Genomic DNA, 26,529 nt, shown 5'->3' with positions numbered 1-26,529 from the left:
AAGTAGCTATTGAATGTGTTCAAACTTTATAAATAAACATACATTTATTTGTAATATCTTTACAAAGCGCTTGCTAAAAGAAAAATTGCTTTTAACTGGGTGGGTTTATATAAAAATCGAAAATCATGTTTTGTTACACGTATAATTTATAATTTATTAACACCTTAAAATAAATGCATTTTAATTTATATAAATGAATTGAGTTTTAGCTTATGGTAGTTAATCTCATTTTTCCTATAAGGAATCTTGTATACACACAACTATAATAAATAGTTGCCAGTGCTTATAAAATTATTACAATTTATAAATAGTTGTCAGCAATACATTTTTGAACAATGTTTTACAAATGAATGCAGCTTTATTTTAGTCTACATTTTATATTGTTTACAATTTAAATTAAAGCAAAAGGTTTGCTTAGTAGTTTTAGGAAGCTGAGAATTAGTTCTAATCTTAATGGTTGGTGGGTTGTAAATATTAAAAATAAAATAAAAATTAATATTGTTTGAATACTCTGTTTTTAGTTCAAGTTGCAGTCTATTCTTAGTTTATATAATATAATATATATAAATTAATTCTATATATATTAAAATAAAGTCTCTATTATCTATTTTTTCATAGAAAAGTCAACTGTTTAAACATACATATAAACAAATTACATGGATTACAATACTTGGAAGCAGACAACAAAATCAAAAAAATATGTTTTTGTTTGTAAATAGTTGGCTTAAATGTTTAAAAAGGGGTAGAGTTTTGTCTTAAGCTAAGTGTACAATAGTTACGCTGACTATTTATAAATATAGACATGGATAAAACTTAAATATACAAAATGCTAGCTGCTTGACTTAAGGGCTAACTAGGATAATTGTTGGTAGGACTATGGCTGTGCACGTTGTTGTCATCGTTATGATGATGATGGGCACGCGGATCGATGTAAGAGATGACGCTGCTCTGACTGCTATCCTCCTCCATGGTGTCATTCAACTGCTGTGATTTCGATTTGTTGCGTTTCAGCGGACTGCGACACTTGATGGCCTCATAAAGCGCATCTATGGAGTTATGCATAACACTTGTTAGCTCTTGTTGTTGTTGCTGCTGCTGCTGGTGCTGATGTTGTGGACTTGCAGCTTGTAGTTGGTGCTCTGCTGTTGCAATAGGTGAGCAGGCAACAAACTCATCATCGAATTCATTCAAAACATCGACATCCGCTTCGCTGGCATTCGAGGATTGATAGCAACGGAAGTCATCAGTTAAAGTGAGATTCAAATCGTTGTCGGCTTGTGGCGCATAGAGACCATGACTCCGTATGCTCAGCTCCGAGTGTTGGTAATTGAGATCGCTTTCGTTGGTGGGCGAGAAGCGTTCAACAGGCAGCTGTGCTGCGGCCGCAACGGCAGCTAAGGGCTGCTCCTTTAGCTGCTGTTGCTGCTGCAGCTGCAGTTGTGTTAAATTGTCGCTGCTGCAGCTATAAAGCAACGCTGCTGTTAGCGCGCCGCTGCCGCAGCTGCTGTTGGCAGCATTCGCCGCAGCAGCGCTGCTTATATCTGCAATATTGTTCAACGACTTCGATTGCTGCTGCTGACTGCAGCGAATGAGAACGCTGGGAAAATCGAAATCCAAGCGTATGCTGTTGGTCACTTGCAGCGAGTTGGACACATAGATTTCATTCTTCAGCAGCGTGGGCAAGCCCAATGCATTCATAGCTTCCAGGCTGGGTGGCTTGGCCTGTTGCAGCGGCGTCGAGCTGGGCGGCAAGGTGTTGGCATAAAGCGGCGCGTGTTCATCCAAAGAGCTGGCGTAGTCTTCTTCATCCTCCTCAGCAGCAGTGTCTGCCGCCGCCGCCGCCGCTGCCGCCACCGCAGATGCAGCCATGGGCACAGGCGCCTGCTCCGCTTCCTCCTCGAGCAGCGTTTGATTTAAAAGCGACGGCGTGCGTAATTTTATTATCTCATGCTGCGGCGTCAATGTTTCAGGTATATTCGTATATATATTTGCTTGCAACAGCTTGCGTTTGCTCCAACTGGCCGCAGGTGTGGCAATATTGTTGCCATTCGTTGGCTTGTAATGCAAATTGATGTTGTTTACTTTGGAGCCGCCTGCCAGCAGCGTCATGGCATTGTGATGTCGCGCATAGAGTTGCTCCGAGCTGGCATCGCTATAGATCTGCTGCTGCTGCTGTAGCTGCTGCTGGTGTGGCAAGGTCTGGCGCTGCAGCTCAAAGTTGTTGCGCTTGGCCAGGCGCTTTTGTTTCTTGAAGAATTTGCGCGCTACATTGATTTGATTGGGATTGTAGAATAGATCAGCACTGGGTATGCAGTCCGCATGCACGCTGGGCAAGCTCTGCGCCGGATTGTTGTTGATGAGCTCCAGCGTGGGCTGACTGCGCATGCTGCGTGCGCTGTTGCTGCGCTGCTTATGTGAGCATTGGCTCTGGGAACGCGCCGAGCCAGCCGAGGGCGGCTTATAGGAGTTGCTCAGCAAAGCAGCGACGCCACCGCTGTTAGCTGTTGTATTGTTGTAGCTCAAGGCCAGCAGCCGCTGTGAATGTTGCTGCTGCTGCTGCTGGTGCTGGGACGACGATTGCGACCAGACTGAGCGTGCATCCTGACGCGTCAAATTGAAGTAGAGCAGCAGAAACAGCGCCAAGAGCACAGCACAGCAGCTGAAGAGCGTTAGATAAAGCGGCTGCTGTGTATAGATGAAGCAAGCAGCGCTGCACCACGCGGCCACAAAGAGCGCCAGGTAAAAGAGCTGCGCACGCAGCTGGGACATATTGGAGCGCTCAAAGTCATCCACTATGCTGCTGAGGGCATGACTCAAATTACTTTGCTGCTCCTGCAGTTGCTTGTGCGTTTGTCCACTGGCATCCAACCAATCCAAGTCAATGTGTTCGGTCGCTTGCGTATTGTTGTCGGCATACAAACGTTGCTGCTGCTGCTGTTGCAATATGTAGACCGCCTGCTGGCTGAGCTGATAGTAAATGCAAAGCGCTAAAATGCAGCTAAATATGATTAAGATCAAGGCTGGCACAATAAGCGCATTCAAGCTAATGCTGCTGTGCAAAAAGCAAAAACTGTAGGCAGCATAGTCATGCAAGTTGACAGCGCTGCTGATGCCACAAATGAGCAGCGCAATGCCCCAGCCTACGAGATAAATGCCCAGTATAGGCTTTTGCTGCTTCGGCTCCTGTGGCGTAGCCGCTGGCAAGGCGCTGGCCTTGGTCAAACGCTTGTACATGCTGCTGAGCGAAACCGTCAGCCAAAGCAGCACACACAAGCTCAGATAATGGAGCAGTAAGCCAATGAGGCGACAATGCGCCAAGTTTGCAGTTTGATAAATGCCCAAGCAGAAGCTCAGACTCAAGGTAGCCAAGGCTAGCCAGCTGTTGATCAAAGCATGACGCTGCACGCGATTTATGCGTATGTGACTATAGAATATGCTATAGGTAACAATGTTGAACCAGGCGCAGACGAACAATACCGCACAGCTTATGTAGAGCGCATAGTGTGGCTGCTTGAACCTGGCGCCGGCCAGCTCGCTGGCAAAGTCATTTAGGTACGCACGTTGTTGCAACAAACCGTAGTAGCCCAAGCAGTTGCAGCTGAAGTAAACCAAGTTGCCTTGTTGATAGTGCAGCTGGCAGAGATCAGTGCGCCAGCTACTTGTAGCCACATGCCAGCAGGCAGGACGCGGTGCGCTGGCAGCATGATGATAAGGATATGCTTTGAGCATAAGATTGACTCTGGACGCGGGCGTCAACTCCAGCTGCAGCTGCTGCGCCTGCTCGTATAGATGAGCGCTGATTATGTGCGAGCTCAACAGTTCGCTGGCATTTGCTAGCTGTGGCATCAGCTTGCCTTGCTTTTGCAACATTACCAGCAGCTGCAGCATGTTGGCCGATTCGCTGGCATTGGCTAGCAGCAGCTGTTGTGGCAGCTGTATGGCCGCATCGAGCTGGCCCAGCTCATACATGGGCACACTCTCGTTGGCGCTGCTGCATTGCAGTCCACGTGTGGCAAGCCAAATGCAGCTCAAGCTGGCGAACTCCGGCAGCTGCATATCAAAGCGGGCGCTGTATATATTTGCGCTTTGGCTGCTGCTCAAACTCAAAGCGGTTTGCTCGACTATGTGCAACAGTTTGTGGCCTGTCTGCTGTGCACGCTGCGCTGCCTCAAAAAGACTCAGCGGTAGGTTTAGCAACTGCGCTACTATATCCATTAATATATAGGCTAACTCCTGCTGCTGTGCTGTGTCTGTCGCCGTAGCCGTCGCAGGCGCCGCTGTGCCCAGGTCTAGCTGCTTTGTATACTTCAGTAGAGTGCGCGCTATGTACTCCAAGTCCATGGCATCCTTTATCTTATGCAGCTGCGTTTGTATTTGCGTAAAATTGTGCAAGCGTCGCGCTATTTCCAGAGCGTTCTGTCCTTTTGTCAGCGTCAAATTCACTTTGGCAAACTGCTCAAAGATGCGCGTCGTTTCACTCACATACACACAGCTCTCGGTGTTCAATTGCTGCCACTGTCCATCGCTGCCGCAGTCATGGGTTGCCTTGCGCTGCTGTTGCTGCGCCACATCGCTGGGCTGCTCCACACACGCCTGTTGCACCGTCTCGCCACGCATGGTGCGCGGCCAATGGTAAACACCTTTGTTGGTGCGACTCACCTGCGATTCGCAGTACAACGTGCCCTTGGCTATCACATGCAGCACCATCGCCTGTGATAGGTTCGCCTGTTGACTGCGCAGCGTGCAATCCCACATGCCAGTGTGATTCTGTGTCAGGCTGGCTATGCGCAGAATTGAATTCAGTATGCCCGAGTCTGTTGAGTGTCGCGGCGTCTCCAGCTGCACATCATTAAATACTTTGGTTGGATCACGATAGATTATATCATCCGTTGAGTTGTTGGCGCGTATCTTATCCGACCAGCCCCAGAAGACATAAGCGCGCGTGGGTAAATCCTCCGATTCACGTGGTGCTCCAATGGCTACGCGTGGTGCATAGCACTTCAGTTGCAGTTCATCGCCCTCAAAAGCAATCTGTTCATAAACATAAATTTGTTAATCAAATACTGAATACTTAATATATTATAAATTTTCAGCTTTAGGCTGATACGCACCTGATTCTGTTTGGGCACCAGCTCCAGCAACGGCTGCAGCAACGATTCACATCTAAAGTCAATGCCCACTTTGAGTTTCTTTAGCGGCATGCCACGAAAATTGATGGGGGAATCACATTTGGGCGCTGGATACAGACGCACCTCATGCGCATTGGACCAGGCTATAAGCCAGATGAGACCACAATCACAAGCCAAGGGATTGCTGGACAAATCACTGAAGCACAAGCAACAGCAAATTGATTATAAATTTAATTTAAAGTGCAAACTTTAGTTACTCACAGTTGTTTTAGCTTGGGCATTTGCTCAAAGGCACCTTCATATATATGACTTATAGTATTATTTGCCAAGCGCAAGCGTTCCACATTTAATAAACTATTGCCAAATGTTTGCTTATCCAGTTCAGTTAACAGATTTGACGATAAATCCAAGCGCTTTAGCTCTGTAAAACTTTTAAAGTGCGACTCGTCTATATGCGCTATAGAATTTTTGCTCGCATTTCTAACAAAACATACACATAGAATAAAGCAAATTTGCTTGAATTGTTTATAAACATTTACTTACATGCTTATTATATTTTGCACATCATCGCCGAAATCGAATTCTTGCCAGTTAATAATTTGTTGTTCATCGCAGCGCACACGCAACTTTTCAATATTTTCCGAAATGTTCTTGCAACTGCATTTTTTGGGGCATGCTGCTTGCACCACAAAGTTTGTCGGCGTGTAGAATAACAATAGCAGCAGCAGCGGCAGCAGCAGCACCCCAACGATCCGTTGCCACAGCATGTTTTTGTTGCTCATTTATGCCTTTGCTTGCTTTTACTAAACAATTGTTTTACAAACAAATGCATAATAAAAAGCAAACAAATAAACAAAAACGCAGCCCAAATGTTACAACAAAAAATATTCCAGCAGTACTGCTCTATGTAAAGAATTTTTCGTTTTGCTTGTGTATTAAGTGTTGGAAAATGTTGAAAAGTATGCAAGTGTAAAAGTAATACATTTAAAAAATAATAGATTTAAAATATGAAATTCCACAAAACTTAGCAGATTTATATAAAAGCAATTAAATTGATAATATAATTATGAAAATTAATTAAAAAAAAAAACGTGCTTTTGGGGTGCAGACACTGTACTGGTTACCGCCTGTGCTTACAAAATTAACAAAACAGATATGCTAAATTAAGAAATTGCTTTAATATATATTTAATTATAATTGAATACTATTTAATATTACAAGAAAAATAGCTACAGTTTGCATAAAACAATTATTAATTAAGAAACTCATTTAAAAGATATAAAAAATACTGCTCGGATGTGAAGACACTGCACTTTAGTTGGTTTAGTTAAGCACTTAAATCATGAGCGATAAAAATGTATGAGTATTCTGTACAAAAGAACAGGACTTAATAACAAGTAACCAAATTAAACTTAATTTCAAATTAATTAGCAATTAGGCACCTTCTAATATGAAGTACTGTCTGTTTTTGGGTGTGCACACACTGCGCATGAAATTACAAATATTAAAAAAACAAGAAAAAATTGACGTGTCAGATGCAAATTGCAACTGTAATAAATATATAGAGCAGCTGCATGGAGTTTTTAAAGAGCGGTATTAAGACCGTGCTCGGCAGCACCGAGCCAGGCCAACAGCCAAGCGCAGCGGAAACAGTGGAAAAGCTGGTGGAGCGAGTTTACAGTTCAACGTTGCTGGAGGATAGGCGCGATGCTTGCCGTGCACTAAAGGCGCTCTCACGCAAATATCGCATTGAAGTGGGTGCACAGGGTATGCCACCGTTGGTGCAAGTGCTACAGAACGATGGACAGGATGCGGAGATTATAAGCTATGCGCTGGATACGCTATGCAACATAGTAACCAGCGAGGAGTTCGATGAGGAGGCAGACAACCCAGCGGTGTCTGTTAATGTGGGTGAACAATTTACAGAAATGTTTATTAAATGCCCGGAGCATGTGAGTCTGATCATGGGTTATCTGGATGAATACGATTTTCGCGTGCGACGCGCATCCATACAACTGCTTACATCCTTGATAGCCAACAAGACACGCGAGCTGCAGGAGCTGGTGCTGGTTAGTCCCATGGGCGTGTCCAAGCTAATGGATCTGCTAAGCGATTCGCGTGAGGTCATACGCAATGATGTTTTGTTATTGCTAGTAGAGTTGACTAAAAGCAACAGCAATATACAAAAGATTGTGGCATTTGAGAATGCTTTTGATAGACTCTTTGATATTGTCCAAGAGGAGGGCAACAGCGATGGCGGCATTGTGGTAGAAGATTGTTTAATATTATTGTTAAATTTGTTGAAAAACAATACAAGTAATACACAATTTTTCAAGGAAGGCAGCTACATAAACCGCTTGGCGCCCATGTTTAAACTGAATGAAGATGCACAATGGACGCCACAAAAGGTATCCAACCTACACTGCCTGCTGCAAGTGGTGCGTGCTCTCGTTACACCCAGCAATCCACAACAGTTGGTGGCTGCCTGCCAACGTGCCATGCATCAAACGCAGCTGCTGCAAGCGCTTTGTGAGCTGTTGATGAGCAGCGGCGTGCCCGCGGACATCTTGACGGAGACCATTAATGCTGTGGCCGAAGTGGTGCGTGGTGAGCATGAGAATCAGCTGGCGCTAAGTCAAGTCCTGGCGCCCAGCCAGCCACCTAGACCCGCCATAGTAGTACTGTTGATGTCCATGATTAATGAGAAGCAGCTGCTAGGTCTGCGACTGGCCGTGCTCTACTGCTTTGCATGCTATCTGTATCGCAATGCGGACGCACAGCGTCAAGTCGTGCAAACACTGCTGCCCAGTAACGCCAGTGAAGCCAGCAGCGCTTTATCCACCGGACAACTGCTCTGCACCGGTCTCTTCTCCAGCGATGCCCTGGCCAACTGGTGTTCATCTGTTGCACTCATGCATACGTTAGTAGAGCAAGTGCCGCTCAAGGAGGAGCTGCTGCGTGTGCTGCTCGCTACCGCCGATGGTCAGCGTCCCATCACCTTGCTGGCGCAATGTTGTAAGCTCCTGCAGCAGGATCAACAGCGTCTGCAAAGCAAATTAGGCTTATTACAACTGCTGAGCGTCTGGCTAGCGCATTGCCCCGGCGCTGTCAAGGCTTTGTTGGAAACCCACGGCACCATGGCCTATCTAACTGCCCAGCTTTGCGCCAATGAGCATGATGAGCGTGAATACTTGCTGCAAGGCATGTGCGCCTTTCTCATGGGTCTCTGCATACAATTCAATGACAACAGCTTGGCCACGCAGCGTCGCGAAGACATTGTCCAGCTGGTAATCAAACGGATTGGTCAGGAAACCTTCTGTCGAAAGCTGCAGGAAGTCTCGCGACATGAAGCCTATAGTCGTGCCTGCAAACAGGCGCAGCTGCGTGTCAAGGGCGCCGCCGATTTGCTGCTGGACTTTGAGTATTGTAAACTCTATAAGGGCTTGGAGGCTTTGGTAGCCAAGCTCGTGAGCGGCTTTGATGTGGACGGCATTGAGTTGACCGAGCTTACCTTAAGCTCTGAGGCTTCTGCTTTGGTTGCACAATACAAGGGTATCATACGTGGATTGGATACGCAAATTCAAACGCTGCAGCAACATAGTCAGGAGTTGGAGCAAAAGTCAACTTCACTGCAGCAGCAGCTGGAGCAGGAGCAATTGCTCAAGTCACAGTTAGCGGATCAGCATACGCTGCTCAAAGCGCAGCTGGGAGCTACACAAAGTAATGGCGTGGATGCCACCACCGCTGCTGCCGCCGCCTCCTCTTCCGCGAATGATGAGCAACTCAATGCGGCTCGTTTTCAAGCCAACATGTACTTTGCTGAAAATATACGCTTGACCAAGGAATTGGATACAATGCGTCAACAGTTGCAGCTCGAAAAGCAACGCGCTGATGATGCCCAAGCCTCGCTTACAACATTGCAAAAGGATCAGGAGGATTTGCTGGAACTATTAGCTGATCAGGAGGCCAAACTGGCCAAGTGCGAAGTTGCTACTACCGCTGGAGCTGCACCTCCGAACATTTCTTCCAGCTAAACTTCTCTTCTCTACACTGCCTCCCTCACAATTGTTGCTTCCCTTAACATTAAACCCCATTGCTAAAACATTCTATTTGTTTTTATCCTTTTACATACAATATACTATTTATAGACACTTATGCTTATATGTATGTGCAACAAGAATTAAATATATTGTAACTATATTGTTTCAACTACAAAGAAATATTATAAATAAATTAAGAAATGCATTTAAAACTGTTTCTTTTTCTTAATTCTTAAGAATTCAAAAAATTTAAAAAATAGGTTCGTGTTTGAAGCGAACAATTAAAGTCCAGCCCAAAATTTATTTTAGTTTAGAATAGACTGCTTTATGGCTCACATTTTGAAGCTCAATTTTTGAAATATGTATAAGTTCTCCCTTTCGATTTCATCTAAAATTGACTCAGAACCTTAAAATACTTTCCTAATTCTTAATCAAATATGTTTGATTTAAATTAATGTTTGCCCTTCATCTATACATGTGTACAAGATTTTCAGCTATTTCCTCCTTTTAGTTCCGCCGTTCCTTGTTTTTTTATTTTGTCTTAGCAGAAGCTCTCCAAAAGACTTTCTCACACTTCAAGCACATTGTCACAAGAAAAAAAAGAGTTTGAGTATGTTTTTTTTTTTGTATTTTCATTTAACCATTTTTCACATGATTTTATTTTAAACGGCTACAAATAGTTTATTTGCTTGTTGTTGTTTTAGTCCGCCACTTTGAATTTTTAGTGTGTGTTGTTGCTGTACTTAATTGTTGTTTACTTCTTGTCACTTGAGACGGAGCTCTTGGACTCGCGGATGGAAGCAGAGCGACGACGCTTGGCTTCATCACGCTTGGCCTTGGACTCCTTCTTGCGCTGAACCAACAATTTGGCATAATCGGCAGCAGCCTCCTTGGAAGCTGTCTGGCGCTTCTTCTTCAATGCAGCGCGTCTGTGCTTGCGCTGCAGGACAACGGGCGTGATGAGACGCTGGATCTTGGGTGCCTTGGAGGTGGCCTTCTTGTTCTCCTTGGCGGGCAGTGGGCGACGCACAACATAGCGACGGACATCATCCTCCTTGGTCAAGTTGTACAGCTTGCGGATTTTGCTGGCACGCTTGGGACCCAGACGACGTGGGACAACGGTGTCGGTCAGACCGGCAATATCTACCTCACCCTTCTTGACCACAACCAGAGCCAGCACAGACATGTTGGCATCCACAATGCAGCCACGCACAGATTTGCGCTTGCGCTCACCAGTACGGCGTGGGCGATAGCAAGAGTGACCCTTCTTCAAAAGCAAACGCACACGACCTGACAAACAAAACATATAAGTATAAACATTCCATTTTCATATATATTAATTTAAATCTCAAGGACTTACCGTGGCTGAGCACGCCCTGCTTCATGGGGAAACCCTGCTTGTCGTTGCCGCCCGAGATGCGGAGCTGGTAGCCCTTCCATTCATCACCCAGAATATCGGCTTCCACAACTTGGCCCATACGCTTCTCGTAGAACACACGCAATTTGTGTTCATCGACAACTTCGAAGAGCTTTTGGCATCCCGTAGCGGGATAAGAAACGTTGAGCTGCAAGTAAACACAAACACATACACACACAATTGTTAAATATTTTGTATACACAACAATTATTATCTAGCATTATTCATGCCATCTTTGTATTTTTTCACTAAATTATTGTTTCAAACTGCACTATATTGCTAGTTCTAAGCGATTTTGCTTTCATTATGTTCAATTCACTTCATTTTTGGGTATATTTTTCATAAATTTTCAGCGCACCTTCATTATGTTGGTCTTGCTGCAATCAACACAGAAAAAAAAAGAAACGTCAAAATTTCATTAGGTATGACATAGGAAATAGCGGCGGCGCGCGCTACCCGTTACTCGTCACTAATATCTCAACTATCGATGCTTGAAAAATATACAGCACTTGTGAACAGTGTTGCAGAATTAAAAAATATTAAGTGTACGTCTGAAGAAAACGTAAACATAAACAAACCACAGCTAATCTTGAAAAGATTGGGAATCAATGTGGTCACTTGAATGTCCTTGGCCATTCACTTCCTATGTCATCGATATTTCTACAACTCTAGTTGCTAGTGCTAAAAACGCGTGCTACCGATAGTTATGATAGTCTAGCAGAACTACTCCTACTACTACACCCAGTGCTGGCAAACATTCAAATTAACAGCTGACCTTTTGTTATTGCTCAGCACTAATTGCAACACGTGCTGTGTGTGTTTTTCATAAGCAATACTTTAAAACTACGTTTTTGTTAGCAAACATGGGCAAGCCCAAGAAGTCCAATGTGGCCAACAACAAAAATGATAATTTGGAAAAACAAATCACAGGAGCAGGCAAAGTTGCCAAGCATAAGAATAAAGATAAATTCAAGCTGCGCGCTGAAGAATCACCGGTAATAGCAAACAATGTTAATAAAAAACATTAGTTAATAGTTTTTTTTCATAGAATATAGATGCGAAGAGCAGTCAAAAGATCCTGGCAGCAGCCAGGCAGCAACAGCTGGAAATGGATGAGGAGAATTTTCCCAGCTTGGCTCCTCGCAGGAATCTAAGATTTAATTTGAGTAAGTGTTGTATTGTATATTTAAGCTAATGATAAATAACAACGCTGCTTTAGAGGATGGATTGGATAACGAAGAAGAGCAGGAGGATGTGAGTGAGCATGAATTTATGGCTGAGCTGGGCATGGATGATGACGATGTGGCCGCCTTTGAGCGCTTCCAGCAGCCGCCAAGCAAAGAAGGCAAACGCACATTGCATTTGTCTGAAATTATAATGCAAAAAATACAAGAAAAGGGAGCAGATATACACACCAAAATCTCTGATGAAGGCTCACTTAAGATCGAAGATCTAGATCCTAAGGTTAAGGAGATGTATGAAGGAGTTCGTGACGTGCTCAAACGCTATCGCAGCGGTAAAATACCCAAGGCTTTTAAAATAATACCCAAGCTTCGCAACTGGGAGCAGGTGTTATTTATAACAGAGCCGCACAACTGGAGCGCTGCCGCCATGTTCCAAGGCACGAGAATCTTTTGCTCCGTGTTATCACAGGCCATGGCACAACGTTTCTATAATCTGGTGCTTATGCCACGCATTCGCGATGATCTTTGTGAATATAAGAAACTTAATATGCATTTGTACAATGCCTTGAAGCGTGCTCTCTTTAAGCCTGCTGCGTTCATGAAAGGAATTATATTGCCGCTGCTGGAATCGGGCGATTGTTCCTTGCGTGAGGCCATTATCTTTGGCAGCGTTGTGGCACGTAGCTCGATACCAGTGCTCCACTCATCCGCTTGTCTGTTAAAGATCTGTGAAATGCCATACTCGGGGGCCAATTCCATATTCATCAGATATTTTCTGGATAAACGTTATGCTTTGCCCTATCGTGTAATAGACGCAGCCGTCTTCCACTTCTTAAGGTAATGCAGTAATACTTTCTCTTTATAACTCCTATTAATATATATATTTTATAGATTTGAGAACGAAAAACGCGACTTACCTGTGCTATGGCATCAAAGTCTCTTGACGTTTGCTCAACGCTACAAAAACGATATATCCTCTGAACAAAAGGAAGCGCTGCTGCAGCTCTTAAAGTAAAAATACACACAAATACAAGTATATATTTATATTAATGCATATAATTTTTACACACTTTGCAGGAAGAAATCTCATTTTAAGATTACACCCGACGTGAGACGTGAACTTCAAGCTGCCAGCTGTCGCGATGAGGAAATGATGGAGACCACCAATGAGCTAAGCCATCAGCCTATGCGAATGTATACCGACGAGGATGTGGGTTATGTGGCCTAAATTATGCACAGCTAGTTGATAGTTTTTAGTTTAAAAACAATTTTTTAATAATTTAATATTTCATCAATTCAAAAAACATTGTTTATGTAAATATATAGTATATATACACATATGTATGTATATGAATGAAATCTACATATATTTGATTTATGAATTTTTACTATAGTTGTTATTTGTAATCTTTTTTTTTTTTTGGTTCTGCATTTTGTAATCCCTTTTTTTCCAAAATGAAAACTACATGTATGAGTTTCAAGTTTAGCTTATTTTTTTATATAATAATTCTTAAATATTTGTGTTCTGTAACCCAAAATGCTTCTAAAAGTTTTGCGTCACTTTGCTTTAGTCTCTAAGTATTGTTTCTTTATCTCACTCCAACAATTTTAATTTATATATATGTATGTATATATATATATTTTTTTTTTGTATTTAAGGGCATATACCAGCAAATAGAATAATTTACAGTTAGCTACTGTGGACCATACGAAAGTTTTGACCAAGTTATCTGCTGCTTCCTTGATGCTTAGAGTTAAAAATGTTTATGCTTTTAAGCATGAATTTTATTATGGGCGTGAGAATGAAAGCAAAGGCGTTTATTTAAATTTAAAAATGACTTTGTTTTGGTGAAAGCACATAAGCTTAGATTAGAAAACTTTTAACGATATTTTAGAAATTATTTAGATTTTTAAAGATATTTTTGGGAGACCATTCTTGGAAACATAAATTAAGACATTGGTCCAGTTTTAGGAGTATTTATTTTTTTTTACCAAAGCTTCTTTAATTGTTGCATTTTGCTTTTGATAAGAAACAATTTAGCTGAGAACTTGGCTGATAGTATTTAAAAGTTATAAGCAGTGAATGGTCATTTATTTGATGCTTTTGAGCAACTTAATTAACGTTAACAATTAATAAAAATTAAAAGATATGTTTCCATTTAAAATGGCACAGTTTGTTTAACAATTTTCCAAAGGGGATTTTAATTTTTTTTTTGGTGTTTTTTCACTTATAATAGCTAGCAATGTTGCCTAAGGTCTACTTAGTTTTAGGGTATGTAAAAACACAACAACTTGAGTAACTTTAATGCAGAGAAGACAAACATGTTTCCTATGGCTTGGCAAATTAATAGCATGGTGCTCTCAATTTCAAAATCACAAAAGTTTATTTTAATGAAATTGAGAGTAGTACGTGAAACATAGAGCTGTTGAGCAAGCTTCTATTTTTAGACTTGTTAATATTTTTGTTTTTGTAATGATCCCAACTGATATGCCATTCGAGCTGTAACTGTATTCAAAGCCAACAAAAACACGGCCTTTGTTTTTATAGTACCATAGGTATTAAATATTATATATTCACATTTAATGCAAAATCAAATATTATTTTTAAATATATGTGTATGTGTGTGTATGTATATTTTAGGTACGCCCTTAACTACGAATTTTGTTGCTCTGCTCTCTTAATTTCTCTTAAATCTACATTCAATATTTTGTTGTAATGCTAAGTACTGTTTTTAAATTTAAACAACCCATGATTAGAGTAAAAGTTGAAAAATGCAATCCTGGACAAGATTTACGTTCTGATTTTTTTTTGCTTTTTTTTTTTGGCATTTGCATTTTTCTTACAATACTTTTATTCTTTTGTATTTAATTAGTTTTATTTTGAAGTTTGACTTAGCTTTGTTTAATTTTGATTTTGTCATCGTTGAAGTGGTTTTGCTATCGCGAATACTATAAAAAACACAACCATAGTTAGAGGACTGGATATAAATCGAGTCCCATTCGCATGTTGCATGGCAGCCGGTTCCTCACCTTAGGAATAAATTCAAAAATATATTATATACTTATACCAATGTAAGCTAAATAATCGTAGAGAGTCTAGAGTTTTATTTTATAAACTATACTAGAGTTCAGAAACAAAACCAATATAATTTACAATTGAAATGAAAGCTGAAAAGTTGAAGTTGTCAAGATTTATTTTTGAACTTACCGTTTAGAACATGCACCATAACCGTTTCCGTTATCTCATTTCCTAGCATACAAGTATAGTTACCAGTATCCTGGCGATTTGCATTAGCTATATATAGACGACTTAGAGCTCTTCCTGGCAGCATATCCGTCTTAACACTGCAAATGGAAAATGAAAGATAAAATCAAATAATCAAATCTTATATTAAACAATTATTATAAAATAAAAACATATGGAAATCTTACTAAGGCAAGGCAAGGAAATCTTACCTAATGCCACCACGACTAGTATCGTAGTTGAGCAAACGCAGACCATGACGCCAGGTGATATATGATGACGGATGTGGAATCTTTGAGATGACGCATTGCAGTTCGATGGTGCTGCCAGCCTTGTAATATTTCTCCGGTGTTGCCGAGCCTCGTTCATCGAGTATTTCCACATGAGGAACTGCAGCAGGCAGAGGTAAAGCTTTAATAATAATATTGATAAAAATGTGCCGGACCTCCCTAACCCTCACCAATTATAGTTAGATATACTAGAAGTACAAGTGGCGGATGTGAGGACACTTGGCACTCATAGGGGCCCTCGTCCCGCTCATTGGCAAATTGTATTGAAAGTTTCCAATCGTTGGGCTCCTCAAACTCCAGTGAATATCTAGAATCACCGCTATATGTATGCTGACCAAATGTTATCAATGTCAGATCCTCCCCCTTGCGTCGCATCCAGCTAACGGTTTTGCCTTGCAAATCATTGACGCGACAGTGGAGATAAACATTTCCAGATAATTGCGTGCTTATATTAATTGTCGTATACGGATCGGCAAAAAAGGGAAACGGCTCGTGTGTCGTGGTCTCGGTAACCTCCAGTTCCTCATCCTCTGGCGTGTCTGTAAACGGCGACGAGAACTCTTGCCAAAAGTTTTTCGGAAATGTGTCAAAAGGATCGCCGGCTCGTGGACGTTTTACTGCAAGTAGAATAAATTTCAAAATTTATATATTTTTTGATCTTTAAAATACTTACAGGTTGTAGAGCTCTGGCCGCAGCTGATCTGATGTAGCGCTGAATAAATTATGGCAATTATCCAAAATAATCGAGATTTCATCACTAGAATTAAAAGAAAGGCAATAATTTGAATAATAATCATCTATAAGTTTCATAATTAAAAAGTCTAATATTTAAATATAAAAAATGCAAAAATGCACAAGGAATGTAATAATAAGAATAAAATAAATAAATTAAAAATACTAGAGGCAAGAGGAAACTGTTGCCACATCAAAGATGAATATAGGAATAAAAGATGATTATAATCTGTATTTGTTTTTTTCGCAAATAATTTAACCAAAAGCGGGGTCAATTAAATGTTATTTGCAAAAACAGTGCAGATAAGAAAGTATAAAAAAAATACTTACCGCTGCATATATGAATGTTGTATATAGTATATATGTATAGTTATATATATGTATATGGAATGCCTAGGCTGCAATTTTAGTTAAACATCTTTTTGAGCTGCAACATGTTTTTCTTTCTGCTCACTTATAGCTTTGTTATGCTTTTTGATAAACAATTATTGTTTGTTATAACATTGATACTTGATACTGCAGTTTGGTTTGGGAAAAGTTAAAGGAAAAAATGATGATTAGCCTGCTTAAGTTAATGCAGCGTGTGTATTTATGCGTTCGCTTTTATATATATATATATATGTATGTATGTATATATGTATTTTTTCTCAGCTTTGGAGGCTTAGATGACCAATAATACGGGAATGTAGGTCAGGGTGCGCTCTGCGCATGCCACGCTCCTCGATTAGCTCTCCATATCAATCAACAAAAACACACAGCATCCCAAGCAGCAATGCTTGTGGTATAAATTTTGCTGTTAGCGCCACATATATCAATTGAATTGTATTATTTCTATTTATTGTTATTTTTTGCACGCACTTTTGAATTTTTTCCAAACTATATTTTTGCAATACTGCTAAATTTGCCTCCACAAAATTGTGCTACGCTCGGTTTGCTCACATTCTATGTATGTGCGTGTAAGTATATACATATGTATGTATGTATATGTATATGCCGGGTTCCGGAGTTGAACGTTGTGAGTTCGCACGCAATTGTCAGCACACTGCCGGAGATAGAATTTCGGCCAATTGTGCGTTGCAATTGGTCCTCTTTCTTCTCGGCTAAGCGACGGTTTGTCTTTTTTTCATTTTAGGTGGGTTGCCTTAACCTTAAACAGAGTTGCCAACGTACGTTCCATGCGCTATCTAAGGAAATATACAAGCTGGCTTAACTTAAAGCTGAGACAATTCTATAAAGATAAATATAACAATTTATCGCATGATTACGCCTTTTAAAAATGTACATACATAGCTGAAAATGCTAAGCTTTTTGAATATTGTTGGATAGACATTAATCAATATGCTAAACTACAAAATACATTTAAAGGCAATGTAATTTAATGCAAAACCGCCATTTTCTTTTGTAATCATTTTTGAAATATGCCTAAAACTATGCATTAAAATTTTGTTGAAAGTGGCGCCATCTAGAACTGAAGCCTTTGCTGAAAATCAAACAAGCGCAAAAAGTTTTCAAAAGGTAACGTAAGTTTTTGAAATTTACAAAAATGTAAAGCGCTGCATATTATTAAAGAAATTAATTGAATTACATGTTGTAATCATGTATATCAATTGTATTATTTCTTTTGTAATAAGAAATCTTATAGCTGTGCGAATGCAATAACATATCCAACGAATTTAGAGTTATGTCAGTTATTTTTTTGAAATCAACGATAGCGCGCGTTAAGTTGAGAGCGTAAAAGCATGTGCCTTAGTGATAGTGAGAGTGAGTGCGAGGGGACATGCTTCCTGCGCATGTGCAGTAAATTGAATTAGCTAAGTGTGTGCAAGTATTAGTGAGAGCGTCAGCGATAGACTGTGTGCATGTGCGTGTGTGTGTGCATGTGTGTAGCATAGTTTGCCCCCTAAACGTTTTTGGTGGTGGTGCGATATGGAAAAAAAGACGAAATATCAAAGCGACGAGTACGCGAGAGACATAAATAAATACATATGCTCAGTAGTGTTTGCGGCAAAAGAACCGTACGGCTGCTTAAATAATTTTCTTTCTTTGTGCAGCAGTCGAACATAGTAGACTATGAAGTAATACTAATTGTGTGTGTAGTATTTTCTGTTTAAATTTTCGCCAACACACACACGCACATACAAACACACAAATACAGACACGCGTAACATTTTCTTAATTTCATATGCACAACAGCAAAAAAGAATTTGTTGTTTTTGTACATCGTGCGTATCAAACTTGCTGCCCTTTTGCATATTAAACAGCGAGTATAGCGTTTAATTTGTAAAACAAAAAATTCAATTGACGACAAATACACAACAGAGAGCCAAAGCAGCGTCACCGAAGTCGACGTCGACGGCGAAAAAAGCAGCGTCAGCGATAACAACGAGCAGCGCATAGCCGGGGCACATATTGTGAGGCGGCGACAGCGAACAGACTGATATTTTCCTAGTCTTCAATAAGCTCACATATATAATTGGAAATGGAGGATAATGCACGTTTGCTAAGCCTGCTGGGCAGCATTGCGATTGGCATATTGGGCTTTCAGTTCTGCCGCAAGGTGTTGCCCTGGATTTACTCAAATATTGTGGGACCCAAGCTAATGGGCTCCAGCATCAAGCTGGACGCACTAGGCAAATGGGCAGGTGAGTCAAAACTATGAACTTTGCCACAGACAACGCGAGCGCGATAAGCCGCGATAAGAATCGAGCGATCATATGCACTAATTATATTTATTTACTTATTTATAGTTGTTACCGGCTCGACCGATGGTATTGGCAAGGCCTATGCCAGGCAGGTATGTGTGCTATGGCTGCCCAATGATTTAACAATAATTTGTGGCACAAAAAAGTGCAATTAGCTATTGGAGACAAATTGTAGTATCAGCCACCATGACAAGTAGCTTTCTATAGAGACGCTGTCGTAATGCTCCAAGTGACAGCTTTGGCAACTTTATGCAAAAACTATCAAAGAATACTCTAGCCAATGCTTTGCTCTAGTAGCTTATAGGATTAATAATATTAAAACTACAGCAACAAAGATTTCTTTACAATATTCTAACTAAGCATAAAAAATTTCTATACAAATTTTAAATTCAGAAGCCATCAAGCCATCATATCATTAAAAATATCGCTTCATATAAAAAGTATTCTATAATATTCGTTATGTACGCACTATATATTTTTTAAGTTTAGTTTTTAGCTGACAAAGCTGCACTCTAGTACTTGCTCATCTTTATTGTTTTTTTTTTGCACTTTTTCTTAATGTCAACAACCAGCTGCAGTTTTGTTAGCTTAACAAATCGGAGCTTAAAAATTGATTGTTTAATGCGCTGTCAGCAGCACTTTGACCACTAACAATAATTAGTTAAACACAAGGTAACGGTGTAAATACTCAACAAAAATTTGTAAAGTTGAACTTGCATATTGAAAGTTAAGTACTTTAGACTGCATATTAGCTAAATAGGCGGGCTTTTCTTTTTTGCTAAATGATATGTGTGTATGCAAATTCGGTTAAAGTATTTTGTTGTTTTTTTTAGTCGCGAGCTTTGCTCATTATGCAGCGCAGCCAAATGTCTAATGTTCAGTTTATATGGCATACAAATACATCGGTTGTTCTAAGGTCGTTTCTACTAGGCTTTTACTTATTGAATTTTAAGTGCAGCAGTAATACTAAATAAATATTGGCGTCTGCTCATAGCTTAGATATGCATAAATATTTTCTAAAGTATAGAGAAAATATTATTTCTAAAATAATTTGTTTATTTCTAAATCTTTTAATTCCTGAAGCTGGCTCGCAAAGGTCTCAATCTGGTGTTGATTAGTCGATCTCTGGAAAAACTGACACTTGTGGCTAAGGAAATACGTAAATATGTTCAAAACCTTAGTAACAGCAACTAGTGCTAAACCAATGCATACTTACAGGCGATGAGTTCAGCGTCGAGGTCCGCATTATCGATGTGGACTTCACTGGCAGCGAGCAAATCTATGAGCGCATACGTAATGAAACCGCAGGATTAGATGTGGGCGTGCTGGTCAACAATGTGGGCATTAGTTACAATCATCCGGAATACTTTGTAGATTGCTGCAACAATGATCCACAGTTCTTGCGCAACATAGTCTCCGCCAATGTACATTCCGTTACACATATGACTGCCATCTATTTGCCTGGCATGGTTGTCAAGCGCAAGGGCCTGATCATTAATATATCTTCCACAGCTGGTGTTATTCCCAATCCGCTGTTGTGCGTTTACAGCGCTACAAAGGTGGGTGCTACCCAGGCCTGGAAATCAGAACTCTGCTAATTTTTGAATCTTTGCAGGCGTTTGTCAACAAGTTCAGTGATGATCTGCAAACAGAATATAAGCAACATGGCATTATTATACAGAGTGTGCAGCCTGGCTTTGTCGCCACCAATATGTCCAAGATACGAAAGCCTACCCTGTTTGCGCCGTCGCCCGACACGTATGTAAAATCTGCTTTGGCTACAGTTGGCATTGCCACACAGACCGCTGGCTATTTGCCACACGCCTTGCTACAACTTGCCATCCACTTTACAGAGGCTGTGTGCGGTGAGCAGTTTGCCCGCAATGTGGTTCTTAAGAATATTTTAAGCACACGCAAGCGTGCACTGCGGCGTCAAGAAAAAGAAAAACAGAAATAAGCATTTCCATTCAATTTTCTCTCTGTCGCTTGGCCATTCTAAGTTTAGGTCATGTTTGGGGTTGTTATACAGACAGAAAACGAATTGTAATGTAGCTAAAACCAAACATAATTACAAATTTCAATTAAGTATTGTGAAATGTATAAAAGCAATAAATTGGAAACCCAAACTGTTTGAATTTAAATTTTGTGGCGACAAAAAGTCGATAGGAACTGACCAGCTTAGCGAGCGGCTTATTGCGTTGATGTTGAATTCGATATAATAACTGCCATTATTTTAAATGTTTGTTAACGTATTATTATATATTTATATATGATTTTAATTGGTTATGCTTTTTATTGAATAAGCTTAATGATTTGAAAATAAAATGCATTATATGAAAAAAACGGCTTTCTTTCGTTTACTATGTTGTAAGTTTAAAATTATTTTAGTTTTGTTTTGGACACTATCACCACCGAAGCTATCACATATCGATAACATTTGCACTGTAGTCGAGCAGCGAAAAAGAACACTGTCATCTAGCACATTCTGCCAATAAGAAAAATAATAAACAAGCGCGGGAGTCGCGTCGTTGATAATTGTAAATATGTTTTGTGTCGCTGATTGAAAGTGGAAGTGGACATACGCGTCCATCATAATTAATTACCATTAGGCCGTTCCACATGCACGCACAAAGACAACAACACGGATTGACAGCACGCGCCAAAGCGAACGAAATATATTTTTATTCAATTTTTATCTACGCAGCGGCAGCAACAACAACAAACACAACAGCTTAAAATTGAGACAGAAAGTTGTTATCACGCCGCCCCTTCGGCAAGAGCGTTGTTATCAAGCATCCACAACTTGTTGCAATGGGCTGAGGCTGTAAGAATATAAAAAGAGAGGACTAAAAAATAAGGAATAAGGAGAAAGTTGATCACATTAAAAGAAAGTGCGCTCTGTGCGGGGTGACGCCAGTCAGAGGAAGGGCGTCAGCGGGTGTGTTTTGGAGGGTGGTGGTGGTGGCAGGCAGGCAGGCGGAAGTGCTTATAGAGAACTATTTTTAATATATGTATTGAAAGTGGACAAAAACAGACGACAATAAACTTGGCGTTTGTGTATTTGTGTAATAATAATACCCATAAACAACGTTGCCAAGTGCATGAATGTCAAAATAAAAGGCGAGAGAAGCATATGCAACTAAAACACATGAAATATTCAAAGACAGCAAAAGCAACGACAACAATAAAGTAACAACAACTAGAAGGACAGATTGATTTTTATTGCAAGCAGCTGGCCACCATGGAGCAACGTTTACCGTTATTTCCCATCGAGCCCGAGCCGCCAGCAACGCCCACACAGCGATTAACGCTGCTGGCCACACGGTAAGTGTGTGTATGTGTGTATTTGCGTGCGTGCGTGTGTGTGTGTGCATATCCTTTTGCCGCATTATTTATAGTCTATTTAATTATAATTTTGAATATACGCATTTGCCAATAGATGTCTACGTGCGCTGCAATTAAACTGGAAGATTATCGTTTCAAGCAGCACTTTAACTTTATTGGCCGTCTGTTGGTATTACCCCACATTCTTTCTGTTCTTTGCCTTTGTCATCTATTCGCTGCTGCTGGTATTTGCAGGTGAGTCTATTATATACATAGAAACACACACCTGTAGACTGTTCCCTTACATAAATCTATAAACTTATGCTTCCCATATAGTATTAAATTATAAACTGGAAATTTCTTTGAATTCATATCAGCTTACAATGACGCATATAAATCGTATTTTTAATCAACTTGAGCCACATATATATGTATATGTGCCTCCAATTTAATTAAATATTTATCTGTGCATCATATTTTTAGCTGTTGCCGGCACTGTTTATATATACTATATATTTACAACCAATGAACCCAGTAAGCCCAATCGACTGCCCTCCAAGCTGCTCTACAATGCCACCAAGTAAGTGTTTGTGTTTATTAATAGTTATTTATTTTAGGCGTAATATAAATAAGCACACTATTCATTTGAAGATATCGAACATTGATTGAGCAATAGACTTTTATTAATTATTTTACATATGACATTCAAAGTTATTACTTTACTATCTACTTTTGTAGTATACGTTTTATAGTTACTAAATTTTCAAAATATTTAATTTGTCATATGGCATGTTCTTTAAATATATATTTTAAGATTTATCTTTAGTTTTTATCTTCATTGTATGATTGATTATTAAGTTGTTTAATACACTGTATTGTTTGAAAAATGATTCTTCAATATTATTTACTTTTATTTTATGTGTCTTTCCACAGAAGTCAAATTTTCGATTTGCCAAATCCTATAAAAAATCCATCGAATTTACCGCTAGTCTTTGGAAAGACTGTGGACCTGCAGTTGCAACAAATTATAGAATATGTTCTGCGCGATTTTATGGTGCCCTGGCTAGGGTAAGCAACAACTCAAATCATATATTTTAGTATTAATTAATTTATAAACAATATTGTATAATTTTTTAGCTATGTGGTGACCAAGCCGAAGCTGATAAACGATGTGGTGCGAGAGGATTTGTGGAATGCAATCCAAAAGATACACGAGCGCGCAATAAAAATGGATCCAGCCAAAATTATAGCCGTGGATATGGTCAATAGAGTAACAGTGCATTTGGAAAAAATACGCATAGCTGAGGCACGAGCGTAAGTAGCATATAATATAATATATGTATAAGTATATAATATATTTTATATTTATTGTAGAGCCGAAACCAACAGCCCGCCTGTCTTTAGCAGTAATAGCTATTTGGTCGATGAGCAGCAGGAAATGGAATTTTTACGCAAGCTGTGTGAAATAATGATTATATTGCTGCTGCCACGCGGCTACTCCTTGCCACCATTAAAAGTGCTGCTAAGCGAGCTGTTGTCCTTTAAAAGTAAGTGCAGAGCACACAAAGTTTATCAAATATTCATTCAAATTTCGCATGCTTTTTGCAGTTTTCTTTCCCATGATTAAAATGCTTACGTCACCCGATTATATAAACCAAAAAGTGGTGCAAAATATTGAAACGCGCCTTGCTGCTGCCGCAATTAGCAAACGTAGCTATGAATATGCTGCCAGCTTTGAGGAATTTCTTAAAATTATCAACAACTCTGGCAATTTGGAGGAATTGTCGCTCATACGCAAAAGCATTGTCAATGATTTAATGCATGCCACCAGCATGCAGAATTTGCAACGTGCCAAAGGCTTGGATCCGGATACAGAGGATCATACGCTTAGCAAATCGGAGCTGACAGCAGCGGTGCGGCTTAAGCGTTACGTGCAACAATTGTCTGTGGCTAAGAATCAGTGTGAAAAGAATTTAGCCAAATTTGGCTGGAATGGCAATTACTCAAGCGATACGGACCTGACGCTGCTGGAAATACTCAACACGGCTGTGGGTCGCCGCTACTTTACGCTGTTTCTCGAGCCACTGAAAGCCAGCGCTTTGGTAGGCTTCTATCTGGCCGTGGAGGAGATGAAACATGCGCCCAAGTCCTCCACACATCAGTTGGGCACAGAGATCTTTTATTGCTACATACGCGTGCCCAAGCCAGAGATACAAATAGACAAGCATGAACGGAAGCTTATAGAAACCTTTGTCTTGGGCGATGCGGGTCCAGAAATCTTTTACGATATGCAACGTAATATACTACGCACGCTGGAGGATAAATACTATCCACCATTTGTGCTAAGCGAACAGTATCGTCAACTGAAGGAGGCGCTCGACTCGAACGAATTCAATGATCCCACCTTGCTAATGTGCCCCGAGACGCCCGACGATGAGCAGGCCATGGTCGCTGAAGCGCTCAACGGCGCTGGCATGCCTGTGGCTGCTATAGATGTGGCGGCGCATACTTCATATGCGCGTCGCAAGCTGGAGCAGATACAGGAGCGCATAGATAAGAAAAATCAAGCATTAGATGCTTTAAAATATTCTGTTAAGCCAGAGTCCAAAGTGCTGCAAATCTTGGAGAAAGAGATGGAGTGGCTGAAGAGCGAGAAGCGCCAGACCGAGGCCCATTTGAGACGCACTGATGCATGGACAGAGCATTTGGGCAAATGGAAGGCCACCATACAAAGTGTGGAGGTATGCTCCAGTTTCTATTTAAATTTCGTACCGCCTATTCGAGCTTTTGCATGTTTTCTTTTCTTTAGGTATCCGATGAGAAGGAATCGCTGCAGTTTATGATATTGGTGCATGTGGATGAAGATATAAATGCACCAGCAGGACAGGCAACAACCGCCAAGTCTGGGGATAGCAGCAGCTCACATCACAAACTACAAAGGCGTCGCCCATCGGGCATATCAAGTGGATGGGTGGTGTTGCGTTCGCTTAATCAAGTGCATGTGAGTAGTCAGTGCTAATATATAAACAACAAATTACAATGAATTTTATAAATTTTAGGAATTGCAACGTAAGCTGCGTCATGTGAGCTCCAATTTAAAGTCTCTGGATTTGCCCACAAATTTCAAGTTCTTTTTTCTCAAAACGGATCGCCATGCGCAAGAGAAGGCCAAAGCGCAAATACAAAAGTTTTTAAATTTTATACTCGAAGATGATCATTTGAATGGCAGCGAGGCCATCTATACATTTCTCAGTCCCAGCTCGGATCACTTAAAGCAAACGCTGCCGTCGCCTAAGAAATCCAAATTCTCACTCTCAACGTTATTCAAAAGCGATGCAGCCAAGGCGCATGAGTCCAGCAAGGCAACAGATCCCTTTTGGGGACTGCAGCGTGATGAGGATGACATGTCCACTTATTTGGAGGGTGAGAGCAGCAGTGATGTCAAGCTATTGGCAGACTTGGATAGCAAAGATTCTATAGCGGAGCCACTCTACGCTTTGATGGGTGAAATTTTTGACATGGGCGGTGTTTTCAAATGGCTGCGCAAGAGCATCATAAGCTTTGTGCAAATTACTTATGGACGCACTATAAATCGACAAATACGTGAATCTGTAGCCTCGCTATTCGAGGAATCCATGCTACATAACTATTTCTCTGCGATACTTAAATCCTTTTGGCCCGGCGGCGTTTTGGCTTCAGCTTACCCAGTGCGTTCGGATGATATGAAGGAGATGACGACAAATGCAGCCAAGGCGTTGATTACGGATCATATACCCGAGGTGTTGTGCAGCTTGGTGGGCGCGCAGGCCGCCAAGCGTGGCGTGATGAAAGTGTTTGAGGCGCTGCAGAATCCACTTTACAACAAGCAGCTGTTCTACGTGAGATTTTGTTTAATATTTGCATTTTATTTAAGATTGTTTACTTACTTTTGTGTGTTTTGCAGGAGCTGCTGGAAATTCTAATGGTTGAATTCTTTCCGGAAATACGTCAGTTGCGTGTGAACAATGCCAATGGCAGCAAGCTCAATACAACCAGCTCTGGTGTTGCTGCAGTCTCAGCTGCCGCCGCTGCCTTGGCCGCGGTAACAGCACTGCCCACGCTCAATAGTCATCATCAGAGTCAGCAAGGTGCGCATGTTGCAAGCTCAGTAGCAGCAGCAGTTAGCTTAGGCGTCACACATGCCAAGGAGCATTATCATCAAGCGACGCAGCATTCGCCGTATCATCAAAATCTGAGTGTGCAGCAGCAACATCATCAGCAGCAGCAGCAGCAACATCAACATCATCATCAACAACAACAACAACAACAACAGCAGCAGCATCAACATCAACAGCAGCAGCATCATCATCATTGAGCGCAGTTAGATTTTAATATTTTATGTTTGTTTCGAATTTGTTTTTCTTTTAGTTACTTATACAGCGCGCTGTCTCTCTTATCAACTCGCTCTCTCTCTATCTCTCTCTCTGT

At 40.8% G+C, this 26,529-nt stretch overlaps 7 protein-coding genes across 9 annotated transcripts; 4 read left to right on the top strand and 3 right to left on the bottom strand.

The window, feature by feature from the left end:
• Positions 1-662: 662 nt before the first annotated feature.
• On the bottom strand, positions 663-5,926 carry LOC108606584 (adhesion G protein-coupled receptor A3). Its single transcript, XM_017996813.1, has 4 exons — positions 5,673-5,926; positions 5,391-5,609; positions 5,112-5,325; positions 663-5,031 (listed from the first exon to the last, which is right to left on the bottom strand). Exons 1-4 carry the CDS (start codon positions 5,909-5,911, stop codon positions 850-852), a joined length of 4,854 nt encoding a protein of 1,617 aa, XP_017852302.1. The 5' UTR covers positions 5,912-5,926; the 3' UTR covers positions 663-849.
• A 706-nt stretch (positions 5,927-6,632) lies between these two features.
• Positions 6,633-9,300, top strand: LOC108605517 (general vesicular transport factor p115). The gene has a single exon (XM_017995266.1). It carries the CDS (start codon positions 6,704-6,706, stop codon positions 9,161-9,163), a length of 2,460 nt encoding a protein of 819 aa, XP_017850755.1. The 5' UTR covers positions 6,633-6,703; the 3' UTR covers positions 9,164-9,300.
• A 551-nt stretch (positions 9,301-9,851) lies between these two features.
• Positions 9,852-11,041, bottom strand: LOC108605591 (40S ribosomal protein S6). Its single transcript, XM_017995364.2, has 3 exons — positions 10,945-11,041; positions 10,530-10,734; positions 9,852-10,459 (listed from the first exon to the last, which is right to left on the bottom strand). Exons 1-3 carry the CDS (start codon positions 10,948-10,950, stop codon positions 9,924-9,926), a joined length of 747 nt encoding a protein of 248 aa, XP_017850853.1. The 5' UTR covers positions 10,951-11,041; the 3' UTR covers positions 9,852-9,923.
• A 330-nt stretch (positions 11,042-11,371) lies between these two features.
• LOC108605842 (bystin) lies at positions 11,372-13,067 on the top strand. Its single transcript, XM_017995650.1, has 5 exons — positions 11,372-11,581; positions 11,635-11,752; positions 11,806-12,607; positions 12,662-12,781; positions 12,848-13,067. Exons 1-5 carry the CDS (start codon positions 11,450-11,452, stop codon positions 12,996-12,998), a joined length of 1,323 nt encoding a protein of 440 aa, XP_017851139.1. The 5' UTR covers positions 11,372-11,449; the 3' UTR covers positions 12,999-13,067.
• A 1,332-nt stretch (positions 13,068-14,399) lies between these two features.
• On the bottom strand, positions 14,400-16,557 carry LOC108605966 (peroxidasin). 2 transcript variants are annotated; one of them, XM_017995787.1, is made up of 6 exons: positions 16,367-16,557; positions 15,978-16,061; positions 15,475-15,921; positions 15,227-15,404; positions 14,979-15,115; positions 14,400-14,800 (listed from the first exon to the last, which is right to left on the bottom strand). In XM_017995787.1, the coding sequence occupies exons 2-6, from the start codon at positions 16,057-16,059 to the stop codon at positions 14,688-14,690; spliced, it is 957 nt and encodes a 318-aa protein (XP_017851276.1). In that variant the 5' UTR covers positions 16,060-16,061; positions 16,367-16,557; the 3' UTR covers positions 14,400-14,687. The 2 variants fall into 2 exon arrangements, with proteins under 2 accessions (XP_017851276.1, XP_017851275.1); XM_017995786.1 differs by lacking the exon at positions 16,367-16,557 and adding an exon at positions 16,203-16,229.
• Positions 16,558-18,059: 1,502 nt separating this feature from the next.
• On the top strand, positions 18,060-20,961 carry LOC108605593 (very-long-chain 3-oxoacyl-CoA reductase). Of its 2 annotated transcripts, XM_017995367.1 has the most exons (6): positions 18,060-18,678; positions 18,784-18,830; positions 19,822-19,897; positions 19,957-20,297; positions 20,354-20,496; positions 20,592-20,698. In XM_017995367.1, the coding sequence occupies exons 1-6, from the start codon at positions 18,516-18,518 to the stop codon at positions 20,605-20,607; spliced, it is 786 nt and encodes a 261-aa protein (XP_017850856.1). In that variant the 5' UTR covers positions 18,060-18,515; the 3' UTR covers positions 20,608-20,698. The 2 variants fall into 2 exon arrangements, with proteins under 2 accessions (XP_017850856.1, XP_017850855.1); XM_017995366.1 differs by having other exon boundaries at positions 18,062-18,678; positions 20,354-20,961.
• A 296-nt stretch (positions 20,962-21,257) lies between these two features.
• Positions 21,258-26,374, top strand: LOC108607170 (sorting nexin-25; the record flags this gene model as incomplete). Its single annotated transcript, XM_017997823.1, has 10 exons — positions 21,258-22,062; positions 22,178-22,317; positions 22,546-22,642; positions 22,996-23,130; positions 23,200-23,376; positions 23,437-23,609; positions 23,671-24,803; positions 24,872-25,063; positions 25,122-25,940; positions 26,006-26,374. Coding segments are annotated over exons 1-10 (3,318 nt in total), but the record flags the coding sequence as incomplete, so codon positions are not given.
• Between the last annotated feature and the right edge of the window lie 155 nt (positions 26,375-26,529).

The sequence above is a fragment of the Drosophila busckii genome, chromosome X (assembly GCF_011750605.1).
Source record: "Drosophila busckii strain San Diego stock center, stock number 13000-0081.31 chromosome X, ASM1175060v1, whole genome shotgun sequence".
NCBI lineage: Eukaryota > Metazoa > Arthropoda > Insecta > Diptera > Drosophilidae > Drosophila > Drosophila busckii.
The sequence above is the reverse complement of the archived record's forward strand: the minus strand, read 5'-3'. Positions and strand labels throughout refer to the sequence as shown.